The sequence below is a fragment of the Nicotiana sylvestris genome, chromosome 1, assembly GCF_000393655.2.
Source record: "Nicotiana sylvestris chromosome 1, ASM39365v2, whole genome shotgun sequence".
NCBI classification, from domain to species: Eukaryota; Viridiplantae; Streptophyta; class Magnoliopsida; order Solanales; family Solanaceae; genus Nicotiana; species Nicotiana sylvestris.
In genome coordinates, this window is record NC_091057.1 from 41,595,681 (window position 1) to 41,616,715 (window position 21,035).

The 21,035-nt window shown below is 35.8% G+C and overlaps 2 protein-coding genes across 2 annotated transcripts; both read right to left on the reverse strand.

Annotated features, from left to right (window-relative positions):
* Positions 1 to 8,934: 8,934 nt before the first annotated feature.
* LOC104250005 (ethylene-responsive transcription factor RAP2-3-like) lies at positions 8,935 to 12,319 on the reverse strand. Its single transcript, XM_070158955.1, has 2 exons — positions 12,037 to 12,319; positions 8,935 to 9,661 (listed from the first exon to the last, which is right to left on the reverse strand). The coding sequence occupies exons 1-2, from the start codon at positions 12,254 to 12,256 to the stop codon at positions 9,180 to 9,182; spliced, it is 702 nt and encodes a 233-aa protein (XP_070015056.1). The 5' UTR covers positions 12,257 to 12,319; the 3' UTR covers positions 8,935 to 9,179.
* Positions 12,320 to 16,972: 4,653 nt separating this feature from the next.
* On the reverse strand, positions 16,973 to 20,807 carry LOC104210960 (suppressor protein SRP40). The gene is made up of 2 exons (XM_009759936.2): positions 19,073 to 20,807; positions 16,973 to 17,383 (listed from the first exon to the last, which is right to left on the reverse strand). Exons 1-2 carry the CDS (start codon positions 20,441 to 20,443, stop codon positions 17,210 to 17,212), a joined length of 1,545 nt encoding a protein of 514 aa, XP_009758238.1. The 5' UTR covers positions 20,444 to 20,807; the 3' UTR covers positions 16,973 to 17,209.
* Between the last annotated feature and the right edge of the window lie 228 nt (positions 20,808 to 21,035).

Consider the following 21,035-nt stretch of genomic DNA (forward strand, 5'->3'; position numbering starts at 1 on the left):
TGAGCTTTGGTCGAGGGTCGCCGAAACAGTCCGTATGTATGATTGTTCGATTCGGTTAGTAGATTTTTGAGTTTTATTTTGTCCGTACTTTGTTTTGATATTTTTCGAATCTAAAATCGGCAAATGTTTGTTTTGTTTATCGTTTGAATTAATTTTTAGTTCATGTTCATATGTTGTTTGTTAAATTAATTTTTCAGATTCCAAATGAAAGATTAATTAATTGTTTTTCATGTTTATTTCATGTTCGTACTGTTGTTCAAGTGAATATTTGTTGTTGTTTAAGTGAATATTTGTTAGTTTAATGTTTGTTAGATTCAAATTGAAATTTAATTAATTATTTCTTCAATTTGTTTCATGTTGTTATGAATTTTCCAGAAAATGTTAATGTTGTTTGAATCGTTAGAATCCGTCATGTTTGTTGCTTAAAAACAGATTTAATTCATGTTCATCTTTGTTTTGAAGTTCATGTTTAAATCCAGTGATTTAATGTGAGTTTATGTTTGTTTGTGATTTGTTGATTTAATTTGAATCATGCATATTGTTGTTGGTATTGTTGTATCTTCGTTCATCCATTGATGATCTAAATTAACCAGGATTGGTTCCCGATATGGTTGATTTATTTCCATTAATTTGGAGTTTGTGTTGTTCATCATGTTCATATGATTTGTTGTTGAAGATTGTTGAGAAATTGGTCATCTTGACTATATTTTGGTCAAGTTATGATTTAATTGATTGTTTAGAGCAGAGGGGTAATTTGGTAAATTGCAGTGCATTCGGGGGTAGATTTGTAATTGCAATAAGGTCGGAGGGGTAGTTTGGTAATTGAACATTATTTTGATTCTTTATGTTAAGCATGGGGGACAAATATAATGGGGTGGGGTTTTTGATGTACTTGTTTAATATAATGGGGGACAAGACAAAACATAATGGGGAGGAATCTTGTACTTGTTTAATGTAGGCATGGGGGACATATTGTAATGGGTTGGTAATGTGGCATTTATTTAATGTAGGCATGGGGGACAAAGTTTTAAAATAAAGAAGACATTTGATAGTGGGACAAAGCATGCCATTGGGGGAATAATTTGGGTTTAGGAATTCAAGGCAAGGTCTTGCTATAAATATAGGGTCATTTCTTGACATTAGAGGGGGAGACTTGAGAGTTTTAAGGAGGATTTTTGGGGGAGAGAAAAAGAGTTGAATATTATTGAGAGGATTTTTAGAGAGAGTTGACAGATTCTTTTTACACTTGAGAGTTGACATACTCTTATACTTGAGAGAGTTTGTGATAGTAAAAGAGAAAGACAATTTGAACTTTCACTCGAACAATTCTGTTTGCTTTTCTTCGAGTGTTATTCAAAAGTCAGAAACTACTGCATCTCGTATCTTTTCTCTCTTTTGCTTTGACTGCGATTGTACTTTTGCATTGCTGAGTTTTCAATCTGTTACTGGGTTATTCTACTGGTTGTTACTGGTTTTGCGGTGTTGCTGAACCTGCTGTTGCCGCGTTATTACTGTTACTGACTCCTACTTCTTTTGTTCTTGTACTGCTGTTTCCAGGTACACATTTGTACACTCTTGGCTTGAAGCGAAAAAATGAAATATCAATCAGGCTCCTATTCCTGTTGAATTCTTTTGTTTGGATCTGTGTTTGAATATTAATTTTCCTCTCTTTGTATAAAAATGTAGTCGATTAATTAATGAGTAATGAGGCTGCATATGTATGATTTCTTCATCTAATAATGCTAGTTTAAATTACTTGAAGAATAGTTAATCGGCTTTGATATTATTGTGTATCCCTCTCATGTTCCAGCATTAGTAAATAATAGAATATAAAAATGAAAGCAGTTTTTCTTTGTACAAACTCGATCGCAATTTTCCAATCGCATTAGCCGTAAACTAATAACTAATAGGTTACGTTTTCAGAATGTAAATAATTAAGAGATTTTCTTTTATTTTCAGAGACGAACGTAATAGAAAATATAGTCACTATAGGTTTATCCTTTAAAATAAAAATGAGACGAGCCTCGCCAAATGAATCACAAATCGCCGGGGCCCTCGATAATTGATCATAATAAATACTTAGAATTTGGGATGGACTGTTTAGTGAATTTCACTGCCTTCCCCAAAGATAATAACGCGTTAGACTCTTTAGGCGCGATTTAATTAAATTACATTCTTAAATTCGGGTGCGCATTTATGTGACCCAAATTCAAATCTCAACGGAGTCGAAATGTGCTAACCACTACGGGTGCATTGATTGTGACGTGGTTCGAGATGCATTTTCACGACGTTGCAATTCTATAAAAATAAATGATAATAATAAAAGCGGTTTAAACTTAATAAAAGCACATAAGTCACAACATGTATTTAAATCAGATATTTAGCCATTATAACAATTTAAGCGACCGTGCTAGAACCACGGGATTCGAGGGTGCCTAACACCTTCCCTCGGGTCAACAGAATTCCTTACTTAGAATTTCTGGTTCGCAGACTTCATTTGGAAAAGTCGAAAATTTCCTCGATTTGGGATTCAAGATAAACCGGTGACTTGGGACACCAAAAACCAAACCTTTCCCAAGTGGCGACTCTGAATTAAATAAATAATCTCATTTCGAATATTGTCACTTAAATTGGAAAAACTCCCCTCGCGCATCTTACCCTTCGGGGGCGGGCGTGCAAAAAGGAGGTGTGACAACCTTCTCTAGGGTTAACAAAATTCCTTATCTAGAATTTCTGGATCGCAAACTCTGTAAAAAAATAAAATTTCCTCGATTTGGGATTTTAAAATAAATCGGTGACTTGGGACACTAATTTCAAGTGGCGACTCTGAATTTGAAATAAATATTCCCATTTCGATTATGTCACTTTAATTGGAAAAACTCCCTTATATCCCTCAGGGTGTGTAAAAAGGAGGTGTGACACTTTGTAACTCCAAGCGAAGACATCCCTGAACTCTTTGAGTAACTCAATATAAGTGCTCTCTTTATCAACTTCTAGTAAAGCACTTAAGTAGGTGGGTCTTGGTTCCTCATCGGTGCCAAGGTTAACTTCTTTTAAGGCATCAATTGTCATCTTCACTCCTTCTTCAAGTTTGGGTGGAGCATCTTTCGCATCTTCATCTTCTTGAAGGTCCCCATCGTTGAAGGATATGTGATAACATGGTGAAACATTCTCCAATTCTGCATTATCCTCCATTGAAGATGGAACACCATTCTTGCCTTGTACAGTAATATGATACGAAGAACCCACACTTTCTTCATCTTCGTCATGCTCCTTAGTGTAGACCACAGTATATGGCTTTACCTTCAGTACTTCTTCACATGAAACCACAAGTTTTGTTTGTCGCCTCATTCTAGAAGGAACCAAACTTTTGAAATCCTTAGAGATTTTCTGGATTTTGGGCGAGGCGGATGTTCTTATGCTTTGAAAATTTCTCTGGAACTTGTTCCCCTTCTTTAATGGACCCAATCTTTCAAATACGGAGGACCTCACAGGTGATTTTCCAAGTTGATCAAAGACAGAAGGCTTGTTAGAAGCGGCAGATTCATCTCCTACAGTGATATAATTGCTACTTGCCCTTCTTATGGAGATGCGCACTGGTGACGGCTGATTGTATCCCAAACCTTCACGTGGTTGTCTCGCTGCAGCTTCTGATGGTAGTTTCCCTAACTTTGACGGCTCATTAGGATTGTATCTAGCTTTTGCAAATAGCTTGTAAGCGTTAGGATCAAAACCTTCATCTGTTTGCTTTGCAGGGAGTGCCACATTCTTCAAATGATTTTGGGCTACAAACCCTGCAAGCGGTTTCGAGGACAACTTTACTGCCTCAATTCGTTTTACCGGAAGAGTTAACTCTTTTAGCATCTTGGTTTGGAGATTAGATGATTCACCTCCATCTTTCTTTCTTTTAGGGACATTTTGGAGCGCATGACTCACTTTCTTTCCATAAGATGCAATACCCCCTCTATAAGATTTATTTGCGTTGGGTTGTACCTCCTCGGTAACATCTTTGACTATACCAGTAGTCACTTAGGCTCTTTTAGTTGTGGGCTCGTCATTCTTGCTTTTCATGCCATCATCAACTTTTATCTCCTTCACAATGCGGTTTTTCAAGTAGAACTTTGCATTGGCAAAGTGTGACTCTGCCTCGGTGAATGGCTCATCATCAGCAACTATCTTCTTCTCGACTTCACTCTCGTAGTACTTCAAATATTGATGGTAGGTAGATGGAACCACTTTGTTCTCATGTATCCAAGGCCTTCTAAGCAAGACATTATATGAAGTCTTTGCATCGATCACATGTAGCAATGCACTTGATTGCATATCTTCAATGGTGATTTCCAGCCTAATTGCGCCTATGGCTCTTTGCCCCTTTGGTTGAATCCTTGGATCATCACACGACTTTCTGAGAGTTCGTTCATGGGAATACCAAGTTCTTTCACAGTGTGGATTGGCAAAATGTTCACTGAGGATCCTCCATCAACCAAAATTCGATTTACCTTTTCATCGCGCATATAGCCAACCAAGTACAATGGGCGGTGATGAGGAGTGTCACCTAGAAAAAGATCGTCATTTGTGAACGTGACCTTTTCCTCACAAGCATTAACTTCTTGAGGAGTGGACTCAATGGGCTTTTCTGAAGCTGGTGCCAACGGTAGGTCATCACTCTTTTCTTCCCCTTTGTTAGCATGGCAACAAGAGGCATCGATGCCCTCATAGGAAATCTTCGTGCAAAACCAACTTGGTAAGAACTCCTCCAAGGTCACTAGATGTCGTGGCTTTTGAGGATGGTGCACCTCTACTTTTGCTTTCTTCAAATGCCTAACTGGATTCTTTTTCATTGATCTTTTTACCATCATCTTCCTTGTTGGTTGTTCTACTGATTCTTTTTGTGGGCTCCTTTTGTGGTGCCTACGACGAGTTACCAACGTCCAACCTTCATCATCATCAGGTTGATCGTCTTCGACTTTGTTGTTCTCTAGTAATTCTTCATTTTTGATTCCATTTAAACTGCAAAACTCATCTAGATTGAATGAGCCAAAGGTGATAGAGACTTGGTTCGCGCTTGCTTTCTCATCTTCAAGAACGATCTTCTTTTCGCGAGCCAAGTCCATGACTTTGTCCTTGAAGACAAAGCACTTCTCCAGAGGGTGGCTCACAAGTCGATGGTATTTGCAGTAATTTGGGTCATTTGTTTTCTCAGCTTCATTTGGCCGCTTCATCTCTGGAAGCTCAATGATAATTAACTCAAGGAGTTCTTCAAAGATAGATGGCACATCGGAATCTAGAAATGGGTACTCTTTCTCTTGCATTTCTTTTAGAGTCAACTTTCCACTTTGCTTATCGTGAAAAGAAGTGAATTTCATACTCTGCTTCTTGCTCACCTTCGTCGTAAACTTCATAGGTGACGTGTTGACATTTATAGCTTCTTTGCTTTCAGACTTGGTACGAACTTGCCCCACTTCCTGACTTCTTGCTTGTCATTCCCTTTGCGAGGTTCATAGATGGGCAGCCTTTCATTTCCAGCGGAGACCATGCTCAATTCCATGTTATGGGCACGAGTTGCAAGTTCTTCAAATGTGCCAGGCTTGATACCTTGCAAGATGTAGCGCAATCCCCAATGCATGCCTTGGATGCACATCTCTATGGCCGAAGCTTCACTAAGCTTATCTTTGCAGTTGAGTCTTGAATTCCTCCACCGATTTATAAAGTCGATAATGGTTCCCCCTTTCGTTGACGAGCATTTGTAAGTTCTATCATACTCACAGTACGTCTCGTTCTATAAAAGCGATTGAGGAACTCTTGCTCTAGTTGATCCTAGCTATCGATAGATCTAGCCTCGAGGTCCGTGTACCAGTCAAAAGCATTTTCTTTTAGTGAGCGGACAAACTACTTGATGAGGTAATCTCTATAAGTCCCAGCATTGTTGCACGTCTCCACAAAGTGCGCAACATGTTGCTTTGGGTTACCTTTACCATCAAACTGTTGAAACTTCGGAGGTTGCTAGCCAGCAGGCATTTTCAACATATCGACCCTTGCAGTGTACGACTTTGCATATGTAAGGGAGGATTTGGAAGCAACTTCATATTTGTTATAATGGTTCCTTCAATGAACTCCTTCAATTGATCGATTGGAATCATCCCTTCAGATGAGACAGGGATAGCCTTAGTGGATGTTGCTTGTCTTGGGGGAGAGTCACTCTCTAGAATCTCTGGAAGCTTGTGGGGTGCATGGGTGGATTCTTCTTCCATCAAGATTCCCACCCTGTCTGTTAGCTTGTCAATTCTAGCCTCTTGATTTTGCATGCATTTGGTCAAGCCAGCAATTGCTTTCGTCAAGTTTTCCAACTGCTCCTCCATAGATGAAGTGTTTGTCACAATGGCTTGCATGATTGTCGTGGACGACGGAGAGTAGCATGGATTTTCACACAGATTGATCCTTGATTGGGTCACGCTATGTGGTGTAAGTGGGGAAGATCCATCACTTGAAGCATCATCATCTTCCTTCACAACAAAGTGCTTGGATCCGGAGAGGTCAAGCAGAGCAAGAGTTTTCTTGATCTTTTCAGCAACATCGTTTCCTCCTTCAGATGCGTTTGTGGAAGATCTTGCTCCTTTTGAGGATGAAGATCTGAAAATAGGGGTTGATGCGGACGGCACTTGGGGTGATTGTTGTCCTAAAGAGCTTGCTTTGCTCTCGTAACTGGTCCGAAGCTTTCGAAGGTGACATCGAGGATGCTTTCCACATGAGCATAGAACCTGGAGTTAGCAGCCTTGGTGAAGTTGAACCGGAGTTGATTTTCTTTGAAGCCATTTCAATGTTCTTGGACTTTGGTGATTGAAGAGTTGAGATAATAGGTAGAGATTGTCCCACTGGGCGTGCCAGAATTTGTAGACAATAAATTGCATCGAGAAAATAAAATTAAGACCGTAAAATATCGCAACAATCGTAGTATTTTATTTCGAATATTTGAGTGTACAATCTCTATGAATTCTCTTATTCTTCTTTTCAATTATAAATAAATTCAAGGGTCTTGAAGCTTGATCTTGAATCTATGTTTGTTGTCACGAACGATGATCTTGAATTCAGCTAGTACGAACTTTGATTTGAACTCGCACTCCTTGAACATTGATTTGTTCTTCGTTCTTGAGCTTGAACTTGATTTGTTCTTCGTTCTTGAGCTTGAACTTGATTTGTTCTTCGTTCTTGAGCTTGAACTTGATTTGTTCTTCGTTCTTGAACTTGATTTCTTGAACTTGAACTTGATTGCTTGAAGCTTGAAACTTGTAGAGAAATTTACGGTGTTTGATCCACGAGCTCTCTCTTGCTTCTTGTTATAACTTCTGGTCTCTTTTCTGGGTTCTGAAGACCCCTATTTATAGTTGTGGAAAGGAGGAGTTGTGATAAGAACAAACTCTTTCCGACCAATCAAATAGAAGTGTGATATGGCCGCATTTGATTGACCAGAACAGGTCACTTGCACACGTGGCGCGATTTCATTGTCCATTTAATGTGACTTGGCATGCCTTGTCATTTTGACATGTGGCATGATCATATTGGCCCTTCCGCTTGACTTGGCGCGCCACATCATTTTGACACGTGGCACCAAACTGGGCCTCTAGGAAGATGTCATCTTGAACTTAATGAAGTGGGCTCATTACTTTAGCCCAACTAAATGGACTAGCTCAATGGATTAAGACTTATTTATTTAATCCATATATATTGGACTTATATAATTAATTCAATTATAGTAGCCAATAAATTTATTTGAACTAATATAACTTGAATTTAAAATATAGTCCAAATTATTTTATGGATTTACTTCTAATAAAATTTATATGCCTACAGCCGGAAAAAAATGATGTATTGAAATTTTAACTGAAAAAAGTTTCTCAGCTTATATTTGTTTTTATTTCTTTTGCTCTTCCTCCCACACATAAATTACACTTTCAAGAAAAAATTATATATATATAAGAAAACACACTTAGATCGGGATAAAAATCTGTCACCAGAAAAAAAAAAACGCCGAAAAAATGGTGTTTGTGAAATTTCGACGACTACCATTTTATGCCGCCGGTGACCAAAACAAAAAGAAAGAGAATGAAATAACCAAAAAAAAAATGAGAATAATAAGAAATAAGAAAAAATGATAAGAAAAAGAAGAAAGAATAAAAAAAAGTACTAAAAATACACGTGTGGGCGCGTGTAGCTCACCACTTGCCAAGAGTTTGGTTGTCTAGTTTTAGGGTGCAAATAATTCCATTTAAAATAAGTTTAGGGGGTAATGAGATTCCTGCAAAGAAAAAGTGTGTAGTTGGGAATCTGAATATAAGTCAGGGGTACTTATGCATTTTCCCTAAATATTATGATAAATTTTTTGGAGCAAACAAAGATAATTTTTACTTTTATTTTTTCTTAAATTATGTGATTAGACTTATACGGTATAATTGGAAAAGAGGGAATAGGATTTTTAACTGTAACTTTTGTACCTTTTGCAACATTTTTTAGTAATTTAACAAGAGAGAGATGAGACATGAACTTGAGATATGTTGAAGTTATATGCTTTTTGTAGATGCTAGAATAATCTTAGGCTGCCTGTAAATGTCGTCAGAATAAACTAGTAATGTTTAGGGCGGCTTTTAAAAAATGCTCTAATATTGTTTAAAAGCGTTCAAACCATTACAAAATCAACTTCCCAATCAACTCCTATTTCCAATTTCCATAATAGATGTTTCTAAAGAGGTTCAATGTATATTCGTCGACAAGTAATAGTAGTATTTTATTTTACTTTCTAATGTCCTCCATCTCCTTTCTATAAAGCACTAGGAGTATTACTTAATAGAGACAGAATAATCTTATACACAACATAATGCTCAATAACATTTTTTAATATCCAAAAGTAGAGATTAAATAAAATGCATGCACTAAACATCATAAGCGTAATCCAAGATTTAGAAACCATAAACAGCACAAGACAACATGACATTAATATTACAAATTGCATGCAAAGGCACGCAACTTATTATTGTATGTATGTAGTTTCTGCATTATATTGTACTATACGTACTACCAAAAGCTAACCAGTCACTCATCATCAGAAAATGCACACCAAACAACTTATATGATAATTTTTACTCTGTTCAGTAGAACAGCTGCTCCTGCTGCTGAGTTGCAGCAAATTAGTCATCCATCAGAAACATATCCCCTGAGAATGGAGATGAGTCTGGATCTAAATCCAGGAATGACTCCAAGTTGGAAATCTGTTCCTTGAGCTCATAATCATGAAGTTGAGGATCCTCAGCAGCAGCCATTTCGATGGGGTAGTAGGGTGTTGGGTTTTCATATCCGAAATTCATCATTGAGGCCGGATTCTCAGACATAATGTCAGAACTCTCTAAAATGGTGCTAGTGCAGTGTCGCTTGGCTGGTGGCTCCGGAAAGTTGAGCTTAGCCTTGTCACCGCGGATTCGTTTTGCAGCCTCGTCATATGCCCTTGCAGCTTCCTCAGCCGTGTTGAATGTACCTAACCACACGCGAACGCCTTTCTGAGGATCACGTGTCTCAGCAGCCCATTTTCCCCATGGTCTCTGCCTTATTCCTCTGTATTTGTTCTTCCTCGGCCTTGGGTGGCTCTCCTTCTCAACCTTCACACTTGTACCACCTGCACATTTATTCTTTATTACGGTTTCTGCTAAACATTTAAGCACAACGACTACTCTGGATTTTATTTCAGTTCCATTTTGAGTGATCTTCAAAAACCGCATTAATCAAGTCAATTCCATGTTGATTCATTTGACATCGCTAAAGTTATTCATCAACTTCTGCTCCCAATAAGTGGTGGTTTCATATGATTAATTAGTTGACATGGACTGGGAAGCAAGTCTGTCACATGAAATGGCCTATGCGATATACATGCAAAAAGAGACTATTTACTTAGTTCTATCACATTCATTTTTTTTGTCAATATTTGGAGCTAAATCAGATTAAATAATTAACTTTGGATTAAAAGAAATTACACGAAATATATAGCACCCTCTCTGTCCCAATTTACGTGGCGCCATTCAAATTTCAAGAATCAAACGAGCTTTTCTTTGACCCTAATTTTCCATATGCCTTTTAAATATTTTGAAAAGTTAATTATTATGACGTTTTTTCAAAAATTTCCAAATTCATGGCCAAAACTAAGAAGTTGACTCTTAAAATCCAAATGGTGCCACAAAAATTGGGACAAAGGGAATAGCTAACAATTTTCCTCAAACTAATATATCAATATAATAAATATAAGCATTTAGTTTGCACTAAAAACTTCCAAAATAATTAAAGAAATAAAAGCAATTAAAAAGCAAAGAAATAATTACTCTAGGAAAGTGGTCACAGCCTTTTTAATTGCCACAAAAAAAAGAAACAATTTTTGTATATATAGCATATCTCTATCTCTCTACACACACACATATATATATATAGAAAATATTGTGATTGAAATTTCTTTTCTTCTCCTTTTTGTTCGGTTTTGATTAGCTCGAGTATGATACTAATTGATTTGAAAACGACAAGAAATTAAATATATTAGTTTGATTTTTGTAATTCTGACTTGTTTTATCTGAAGCAGAACGCATGTTCAAATAAGATAAACGCAACTACCGGCTGATACTCGTATTAATATGAGTTTAAAGAACATAAACTAAGAAATCACATCTTTGCAGCAATTTAAATAATGATTTTTTTTAAACATTTAGGGGAAATCTGGGAGTAAACTCTTGTATACATCCTGATGCAATAGAAATACGAAAAAAATGTGTTGTTTATGCGTGTACTAGCCATAGTCTTTCCCTTGTAATTCTGACTTGTTTTATCTGAAGCAGAACGCATGTTCAAATAAGATAAACGCAACTACCGGCTGATACTCGTATTAATATGAGTTTAAAGAACATAAACTAAGAAATCACATCTTTGCAGCAATTTAAATAATGATTTTTTTTAAACATTTAGAGGAAATCTGGGAGTAAACTCTTGTATACATCCTGATGCAATAGAAATACGAAAAAAATGTGTTGTTTATGCGTGTACTAGCCATAGTCTTTCCCTTGATGCGTGTGCATTTATTCCCTCTTCATCCCAATGAATTTTCAATTATTTTTCTAATATTTATATCTTTTATTTCTAATTCCTTTGAATAAAAAATAAACCGAAATAACATTACCTGTAAGAAAAAAATTACTCAGTCTGTCCCATTTATGACACTGATTTCTTATTTGAATATTTTTAAAACTATTTTAAAATGTTGTAAGAAAATTATGCTAATATTATACTTGTGCAGCTTCTCAAGATTTTATTTCATAAAATTAAGGTAGTAGTGTAAAAAATCATCTGAAAACTAGATATGGAGTAATATTAGTATATTATTTTCAAACTCGTCCTATTTGGACATTTTAAAACTATTTTAAAATGGTTTCAAAATTTTAAAATATTATATGACTCTAGTGCAGTTTCTCTAGATTTTATTTCATAAAATTTACGGTAATAACGTAAAAAAAAATCACCTTAAAATTAGATATGGATTAACTTTTAGAAAAGACGCAGAAAATTTGAAATAAAAAAGATAAATAAATTATAAATTTGAATGCTTACTCGAGTTCCCAAATATAGAGTTTATTTTTTTATTTTATTACAGAAACCGTACGGACACGACTGTATCGCGTGTTAGTCCCGAGAAAATAATCATCAGGTAAATATATTCTTTTGACGAATAATCATCAGATATATAAGACTATCATTACACTCCTCCCATTTTAAGACTTATCAGTTTTTCCTTAATAATTTTCCTCATTTATTAAAAAGTTTTTATAGTCAGCACAGATTAAGTGGTACTATAACAACAAATATTATGACATAGAGTAGTATTTCTGATCACAAATTTTCTTTTTTTAATTTCGTGTTAAGTCACATGACTATATATGTCACATTCATTGATACGATACGGAGGGAGTATAACACAAGCATATATGTGAGAGAGGAAGTATAAGAACATTATCGCACCTTTTTCGAGTTGATTAAGTTTGCCGGAATCTGATTTCTGAGGCTTATTGTAGGACTGGGTTGGCGACTGAACGGAATCAGATTTGCCGGCAATGGAGGAGGAAGAGGAAGACCAGAAGTCGGAGATAGGGTCAAGCTCAGCCCAGAGGTCACGAGCAGTGATTTTCCGGCAGCGGTTTCCGACGGGTTCATAGTCGGAGATTATGGCACCTCCACACATCTTTTTGTCACTCTGATGTCTTTTCTTGTTTTTTTTTTTTAAGTGAAAGAAATGGAAAGAGACGATGTAAATTGTGCTTGGGGGTGAGTGTTTATTTATAGGAAAAGACAATTGCAGTTTAGTCGTTTAGTTATTTTTTAAGATATAATTTTGTCTCTCATCATAATCCAGGTAAGCACATCTAACCTGAAATTGCTTGGAATATTCACTTTTGGTCCCTTCACTTATAATATTTGAGATGTTTTGATTCATCATAGTCTGAAATAGCACCAATTGGATTAGCCATGTATCATAATTTCACATCACTATTGACAACTTTTTATAAATATATTAAAAAGATATTTTAGTATCTTATTCCAACTATTAACGTCACCCAAAATAGGTATATGATTGTTCTATTTTATGTACTCATTTCACTCACTAAAGGATATTAAAGCAGTAATTATAGCATTTCAATCTAATATCTCATGTTATTTTTGATCGACAAAGATATTATATTTATGATTATTTCACAAATAATTTTTTTCAACGGGAACACTATCATTACACATCAATAATAATTATTCATTGTTGCAAAAGTATTATCGTATGAATAAATATTGACTGCAAACTCAAGAGCTCATAACCATACATTATACTGTATGTTAATGAGAGAACTTAGAGGCTAGTAATAGTATTAACATGACATATTTTATCTAAAAAACGATAAAATCCATGAATTGAAGACTAAATATATTTACTATTATATTCAAGCAACAAACTAAAAATCTATCCATCATTAAGGACTAGAAGTGCAAATTTCTCAAATAGGAATAAGCGGTTACACCAATCAGTAAGGGTAACGACAAATTTGTAGCAATTTGGAATTTTGGCAGCAAGTGGAGGTTAAAAAATAAAAATAAAAAAAATCGGACGGTAGAGAGAGGGCCAATCTAATTGGAGGGTGAGATCATGGTCGTAACAAGTGGACTGTTTTCAAACACTCTATTCCTTTCAAACTCTTTCATCACTTCTATCATTATTAGAAGTCAAAAAAAATTCACTCACTTTTAACTTTGGTTAAATTCAAGTTTACCTCCTAAACTTTTTTATTAGGGTAGCATTATGGGCGTACATAATTCGGGTTGGTTCGGGTTTTGCAATTACCAAAGCAAACCAAATGTATCGGATTATTAAATCTAAAGACCAAACCAAACCAATAAAACTTGGGTTTTTCAATTTCGATTTTTCTCAGGTTTTCGGGTTATTTGAGTTTTTTCGGATTTTTTTTCGGTAAAATCTTCGTAGCACAAAATATATAACTTGTGCTCAAAATATTTCTTTAATTCTAGTAAGATATAACTATATAAGGTATTTTTCAAGAAAATAATACAAAATATGAGATGTGTCATGACATTATCCTAAAATATTCAACGATAAAGACAATACAATTATGTAATATAAATATTGTTAATTAAAAAGCCATAATAAAAATAAACATAATGTAAAAGTTCTAAGTCATGCTATAATAAGTAGACTAATAAGGGAGTATTAATTACATGAGTAAACGTTAAAGAAAAAATAAATAGGTTATGTTTTTTAATCTAAATCATTACCAAACAAAAAATAGATATTCAATACATTGTCGTTCCTAGTATTGAATTGAATGTCTTTTGTTAGCATTAGTATTGATTTGATTTTGGTTTGGGCTTTGTTAGCATTATTTAAGTTACTATCAATAGCTATAAAACTTATTGGAACAAAAGTTCTAAGTCCAACCTTGAAATAATAATACTTTAAAAGATAAAATTATAAAAAAGTTTAAGAAATATTTATAAATTACATCACAATAAGTATATTTATATATTAAATATATCTAAAATTTCTATATATGTAATGTCGGGTTGGTTTGGTTTCGGTTTGACTTTCTTTAGTTAAAACCAAACCAAACCAATTATGGTCGGGTTTTTTTTCCAACACCAAACCATAGTCGAGATTTTTTTTCTCGGTTTGACTCGGATTATCGGGTTGGTGCGGTTTGTCGGTTTCCTTTGTACACCCCTAGGTAGCATATCTCCTTCTATATTCTGTATGGGGATAAAATATTTGTTCGTTGAATAGTTTGGGGAAAGAGTTACGCCATACGAATGCAAGTAAGAAAAGAGCAGTCCGGTGCATAAGATATCTTGCATTCGCAGGGTTTAGGGAAGGGCCACACTCAAGGGGTGTGATGTAGACACTTTACTCATGCAAGCATTAATAACTATTTTCACGGCTCGAATCAATAACCTATAGGTCATACGAATACAACTTTACTGTTACTATAAGTGGTTATAGTTCAAATTTTGACACATACTTTCGTCTTGTTGTTTTCTTTTCTTCTTCTTTTTCCCTTTTAAGTATTTGAGTTATATAAAATTTATTGATCCGACTAATTTTGATTCGCGCTGATAAACCTACTAAAAAAAGTGAAACGCTTCCTACCAAAATGTTTTCTCCTTCTAAAATTATTCTTTCATTCTTACTTGCCCCTTCCCTCTCTTAACAAACCACTCCACCTCCATAAATAGCACTACCATTGCGTATGCGGGCCGATAAATTTTGTGGCCTAAAGCCAAATTTTATGAGGGGCCTTAACTTTTAAATTTTTTTTATTATTTATTTGAAGTCTATTTTTTTTTTAGCCTTTCTTAGATACAAAGTTATTAATAATTTTCTTATAATCAATAACTCCTAATAAGTATTTCCCAATTTACAATATAGCTAATCAATTTAACCTTTCTTGTTACATTGTTATTCTTAGGTAACATTTTATCAATTTTAATTTTGAAAACTTCTTTCCGCTGAAGCAACGGTAACATGAGTTATGAACATTATTCCATAAGCAATTTAGGCATTTAGGAAAAAATTAAATCTTTTTATTTGATTAAGTGTATCAAGTAAATTGTTATCTTCTAATTGTACTATTTTTCTTACTACTTTTAATTCAGAAAATAAATTCAAACCATCAATATCGAATTTATTATTATGCTTTAAGGAACATTCAAGATTAAGGAAATATTTTTTCAAATTGAAGACAAACAAGATGGTCCATAGTGACCGGTTAGATTAATATCAAGTTAGATGTTTATAAGGAGAAAATCCAACAGCCTTATAATTGTAATTGCAATATTACGAGTTCAATTTCATGTGCTTTGCCTATACCCACTCCCATGTTAATTATGTGAAATAAAAATCTCAAACATTTCACGCTTGCATTTTAGAATTCAAGTAGACAGTTTTATGAAGTCTCCGAAAAATTTCAAGAGCTCTCTAAAATGGTAACTTAAATATTAGGTTTAGCGAAAGTAGTAGGATCAAGCATCAATAGTTGTGACGGGATGAATAGAATTTTGTCATATTTCAGAGGATTCGAATTCGAGCCATGAGAATAGAAAAAATTTCTGATAGGAAGGTTTTTTCCCCTTTGATGGACTTTATACAATGCAACTCTAAATTAATTGGGGCTCTAAATCGGGTACCAAACACAAGGGGAAAGAAGAAAAGGGATGATGAATCAGCTGAAGAAAAGAAACGTAACTGAAAAGAGTGAATGTGCCAAAAGAGGACAGAAAGCTGAGAACAATAAAAGGCGTCACTCAGAAGAAGTGACCAAACAAACAGCAAGAGCACAGAACTGTCTGTTGGGAAGTAAAAATTTAGGGCTAAAAAGTAAGTAGCTTACTGCTTCCCAACACCTATTAGGAATAGGAATGGCTTCATGCTGAGAAACTCAACTATCTTTCTCTCACAAAACGTGACTTTGCTTCCCTCATCTATGCTGTCTTCATTTGATGGAGGTTTCTCAATCTTGCTCTTTTCTATAACTAAAATGCCTATCATATTTCATTCCCCCAATGTTCACTATTTAACTCCCCCACCAACGGATGAGGCTGCTCTTCCTTAATTAGAGATCTCAGATTCGAATCCTGGATATGATAAAAATCTTTGGTAGGGAGTGCTTCCCCTGATGGAGTCCTACGCGGCGCGAATCCGGATATAGTTGGACTTCAATGTAGGTATTAGATATCGGGTAGGAAACCAAAAAAGAGAAGGACTCCCCAAAAAGGGTAGCCGCTTGTGTACTTGCTGACCCTCAAAACAAAGTTGAAAGTTGTATTACTCTTATATACTAGTATGATTTTATGAAGAGCTACAAGGCTTAAACTAAACTCTATTGACCATCTCATACAAAAAGAGTTCACTTGTGCAGAATTGTTGTTTCATATGTTTAATACGAGAATGTTCTACAAGTAGTAAACTTTTTTACCTCTATAAAATCGTTAGCTCGTTTGCTGAAGTTTGATTAGATTTAGATATTAATGACCTTCAATAATAAAAGAGAGTGGCATTAAGTAACAGCAATATATAGTGAAGAATAAGAATAACTGAAGATGGGATCATATATATTTTTTCTGCTAACGAGAACTTCAGCAGAACATGATTTTAACTATTACAACAATAAACTGTCACCTGCTTGCGTTTTTCGATATTTAAACCAAGCTACAACGACCAGAAAAAGAAGAAGCAGGTTTCATCATTACACAACTGTATTGACCTATTCCATTTTTGGCTTTGCTAACAGTTAAAATATTTTCCAACCATAATTACATCAAATTCCAAATCTTAACACCTTCCAATCACATCAATCATTCAACTAAGCCTTAATCTCAGGCTAGTTGACCAAACAAATGAGAATACATCAAACAATAATATGCTATATTTCAGATTCCAGTACAAAGAAATTTTCAAGATATTAAATGACAGTTCACAGTGGCAACAACAATATGATTAAAATACAATAGGTAACAAACCAAGGACCAGAAAAAGTTGAAAGAATTTCTACATATAGTTCCGCAGAATTGGTATGACAAGAGTAGTTTTCAAATCATCTTGCTAGTAAAAGCTAAGGAGAAACTAATGTGACAAAGCCTCTTAGCCAGCCATCTTATTCAAGCGGTGTATGGTACTTCTTGCCACCCTATTACCAGGATCAATATTCATAACAGTTCTAAGGTCTTCCGCCCCGAGCTTGTACTTCTCCATACTCTCATACAACAGAGCACGCTGCACAAGGACGGAAACATTCTTGCCATCTTGTTCTAGCACCTGCACAACAAATGCACGCAGATAAGTCTTTATTCAAATGATAACACATTCAACGAAGTAAAGTCACAAGAGTTTGGTCAGCCGCAATTAGGCGAAGTCTTTGCATCTAATCAGCCAGAGCATTCTACATACAGGTTAAGGAAAAGGGTTCCATGCATCAGTTTGGAAAAAACACAAGTACTTTCATCTTCTTTATGATGAGATTTTTTTGTTCCTGAGACTTTCTCCAGTTACTTTTGTTGAACTTCTCTTCTGTAATATTCATACATTCATGCACTTGCTTCACACAGAAGATGATAAAAGCAAAAGTTACTTAACAGTTTAAGTAACATAAAACAGTATTATTCTGACTACAAGTACTCTGACACTATTTCCACAGAAATTTTTTGAAATGCACACTGATTAGCAATAATTGAGGAAGTTCAAGTTTCCTGATCAATGTAGTAACTCACAGGAAGCATAAAGTGCGTTAAACCAGATTGTATGTAAACACAGTGTCACAGTCACATCTTAGCCACTTAGCATGGATTGCTTTGGCAACAAAAAGGCAATATGTAGGCGGGGCTGAATATAGCCTCTCGCTGCCATTTGATTGCCTAATATCACATCCTGGGGTTTAGGAGTGGAAGAAACCATTTTACCCACCCCCCACCCCCACCCCCCCACCCTTTTTTTAAAATGTTTTTTCTTTTGGCTGTTCATTTTCTGAATTCATTTTGCAACATAAATGTTGATCACATGTATGACAGTCTTACTAAATTCTGCTCAATCATGAGGGGTCTCGGTACTTAAAATTCACTGTTAATCATTTTTTTTATATCCGAGAAATATCCAGAGTCACTGGGGGAAGGTTTGAATCTCTATGAATATGGCCCAGCTCTCAATCCTTCTCCACTTAAATAATAGGCTTGTAATGCGGTCGAATTTGAATCCGCATGCCTAAACCACACATGCTGCTACCACTAGACCAAAGCCCTGGAGGCATTGGTGCTACTCATTTTCGTAAAAGCATGGTCCAAATATGAAACATCAATTTCCGAGTCTTTATTTTATATATACTAAGGTCCTTGATCTGAATTATTAGTTCAAAACCGTCATGGAAAAACATGTTTGACAAGTAAATGCATCTAGATAAAGTATGTCTGCAATAGCATAAAGCATTTCTACATAGTGGTGATGTTTTTACATTTGCAGCGTCCATAATTGAGTACTACCTACTGTAACTTCATTAGTGTCATAGGTGGCATAAGACATCGTATGCGATGCAGATACCCGAAGAGCAAAGATTATATCACACAAAATCAGCGTGTGAAATGTGTAAAATAGGGATGGAACATTGTTTGTTTATGTCACTTTGTCACCTTTTCTTTCATTGAAATTCAGTCAAGCTGTGCACAGCTTTACAAAAGAAAATATGGGGCATGTACCTACTGGTGGGTGCTTTTAGAATATACCACTTTCCCCTACATGGCTTATGGTAAATTGAGTAAATGAGCCAATACTCTTCTAGAACGAGGATGACATGGAAGCTTATTTGTTATTGCTTACAGTTTCAACCAGAAGTCTGTAATAAAATGAGGTGCAAAAACTTCCATGAAATACCATCAACAGCGATTTACAAATAAATGACCATAAATTAACATCTAAAAGACAATAGAGGTCTTAGCTCCACTAACAAAGCATGGTTACCTTCGTACAGTCAGCCACAGCCTTCTTGTATTCTCCTACTTCTTTGTAACATGAAGCCCTACTTGACAGAACCTCCATTGCACCAGCTCCATCGCCAGCCTTCTCAAGAAGGATGACGGCCCACGACAACCATTTTATGGCATCAGCATATTGTCCCTGCTTGTGATTATCCATTCCCTTGTTCTTGGCCGCGGAAGCACTAACACCAGCAGGTGGTGGTGGAAGTCCTTCAAGTTCAGTTGTCTCACTGCTATCATTAGCACCCACAAACTCCGATTCAAACCCCCAATCATCACCCCCTGTAAACTGCTGGTTCTCACTCCCCCCTCCAGCAGCTCCCCCGAATGAAGCATTAGTTGATGAAAACAGTGAATCAAAATCACAAACACCCGAAGACTGAGTAGCCGATGGTTGACTCTGAGTATAAGTAAATCCAAAATCACCAACACCTGAAGACTGAGTAGCAGAGGGTTGACTCTGAGTATTAGTGAATCCAAAATCATCTACTTTGGAATAAGCGCCACCTGAATTCGACCTTGTTGAAGCATTAACATTGCTTGTAGGAAATGGGTCCGATTGAAATCCTGATCCACCTGATTTGGTAGCATTTTGGAAATCCCCAAACACATCATCCCCTGAACTTTTCTTATTAGTTTCTTTACTACCCGACTTCATATTAGGACCAGGCTTAGACGAAAAATCAACCAACGAACCAAAAGGGTCCTTATTGACACCCATTCCTCCTCCAACTCCACTTCCACCCATATTTTTCAAAGACGGACCTCCTAGATTAGGGCTTTTACTATTACCACCACTCAAATTCACACTGCCACTATAACTATTAGCGTTATAACCACCAGCATTACCCCAGCTACCACCAGTTTTCACAGAATTGCCACTCTTTGGCAAATTATCAGCCATACCACCCATCGAGAACGTGCTCTTATTAGCAGTTGGGGCAGCACTTTTCAGAGGGACATTGCTATTACTCTTATTTCCTCCTCCTAATGCTGAGCTCACCAAATCACCAAACAAATTAGGGTTTTTGTTAGCAATCCCAATAGTTGAGGTGACATTGCTAGTGCTGGAAGGAGCAGCTGAAGATGATCCCCAACTCTTCCCAAATATGTCACCGACCATTGAATTCGGGCCGGATAATGACCCGACTGGTTGGTGAGTCCATGTTGATTTGTTGGGCTGAGTCCATGAGGATCCAGGATTCGGTTTGGACGAATACGTATAGGATGATGAAGATGACGAATACGAAGACGTTTTATTCTTCTGATCGTTCAGACTAGATCGAGACCGACCCGAGTTCAAACTCAGGTCAAAATCGAAACTACTACCTGATTTCCCGTAATTTGAATTCATATTTTCTTTATTGGGTCTCGATTCAAAAAGAAAATTTATTCTACAGATCGGGAACTATGATAATTAAAAAGAACGAGATCCGAGTTTAACTTTTGAAACGTACCTGATGATGATAAGGAAATTACAAATAAGATAAAGAAATGATAATTCAGCGGTAAGATAACGTGAAGCTCCGGCGAGATGATAATCGGAGCTCAGATCGAAGAATGAACCGACACGGTGGAGGTGGACGAAGAGGAAATGCCCGATAATGTTGGGTAATTAAGGGAATACAGAATTTAATCATTTATTGCCCGGAGAGTTACTTTAGATCTTGTTTTTCATTTTCTCATTTTCATAATAAACAAGTCGAACTGCTTGTTTGGAGTGTTGTTAGTATCCTATGGTATCGTATTATATTGTTATTTTAAATATAATATTTATTTTAATTATTACTTAAATTTTAAAAAGAATTACAAGAAAATATACGTGACTTCACACCATAACAAAAAATGAATCATGTATTTAAGTTTTACCCGACCTAACCTATATTATACATATTTTAAAAGCACGAGCAAATTCAAAATTTTTGTTCTTACAACCATTGCTTCTA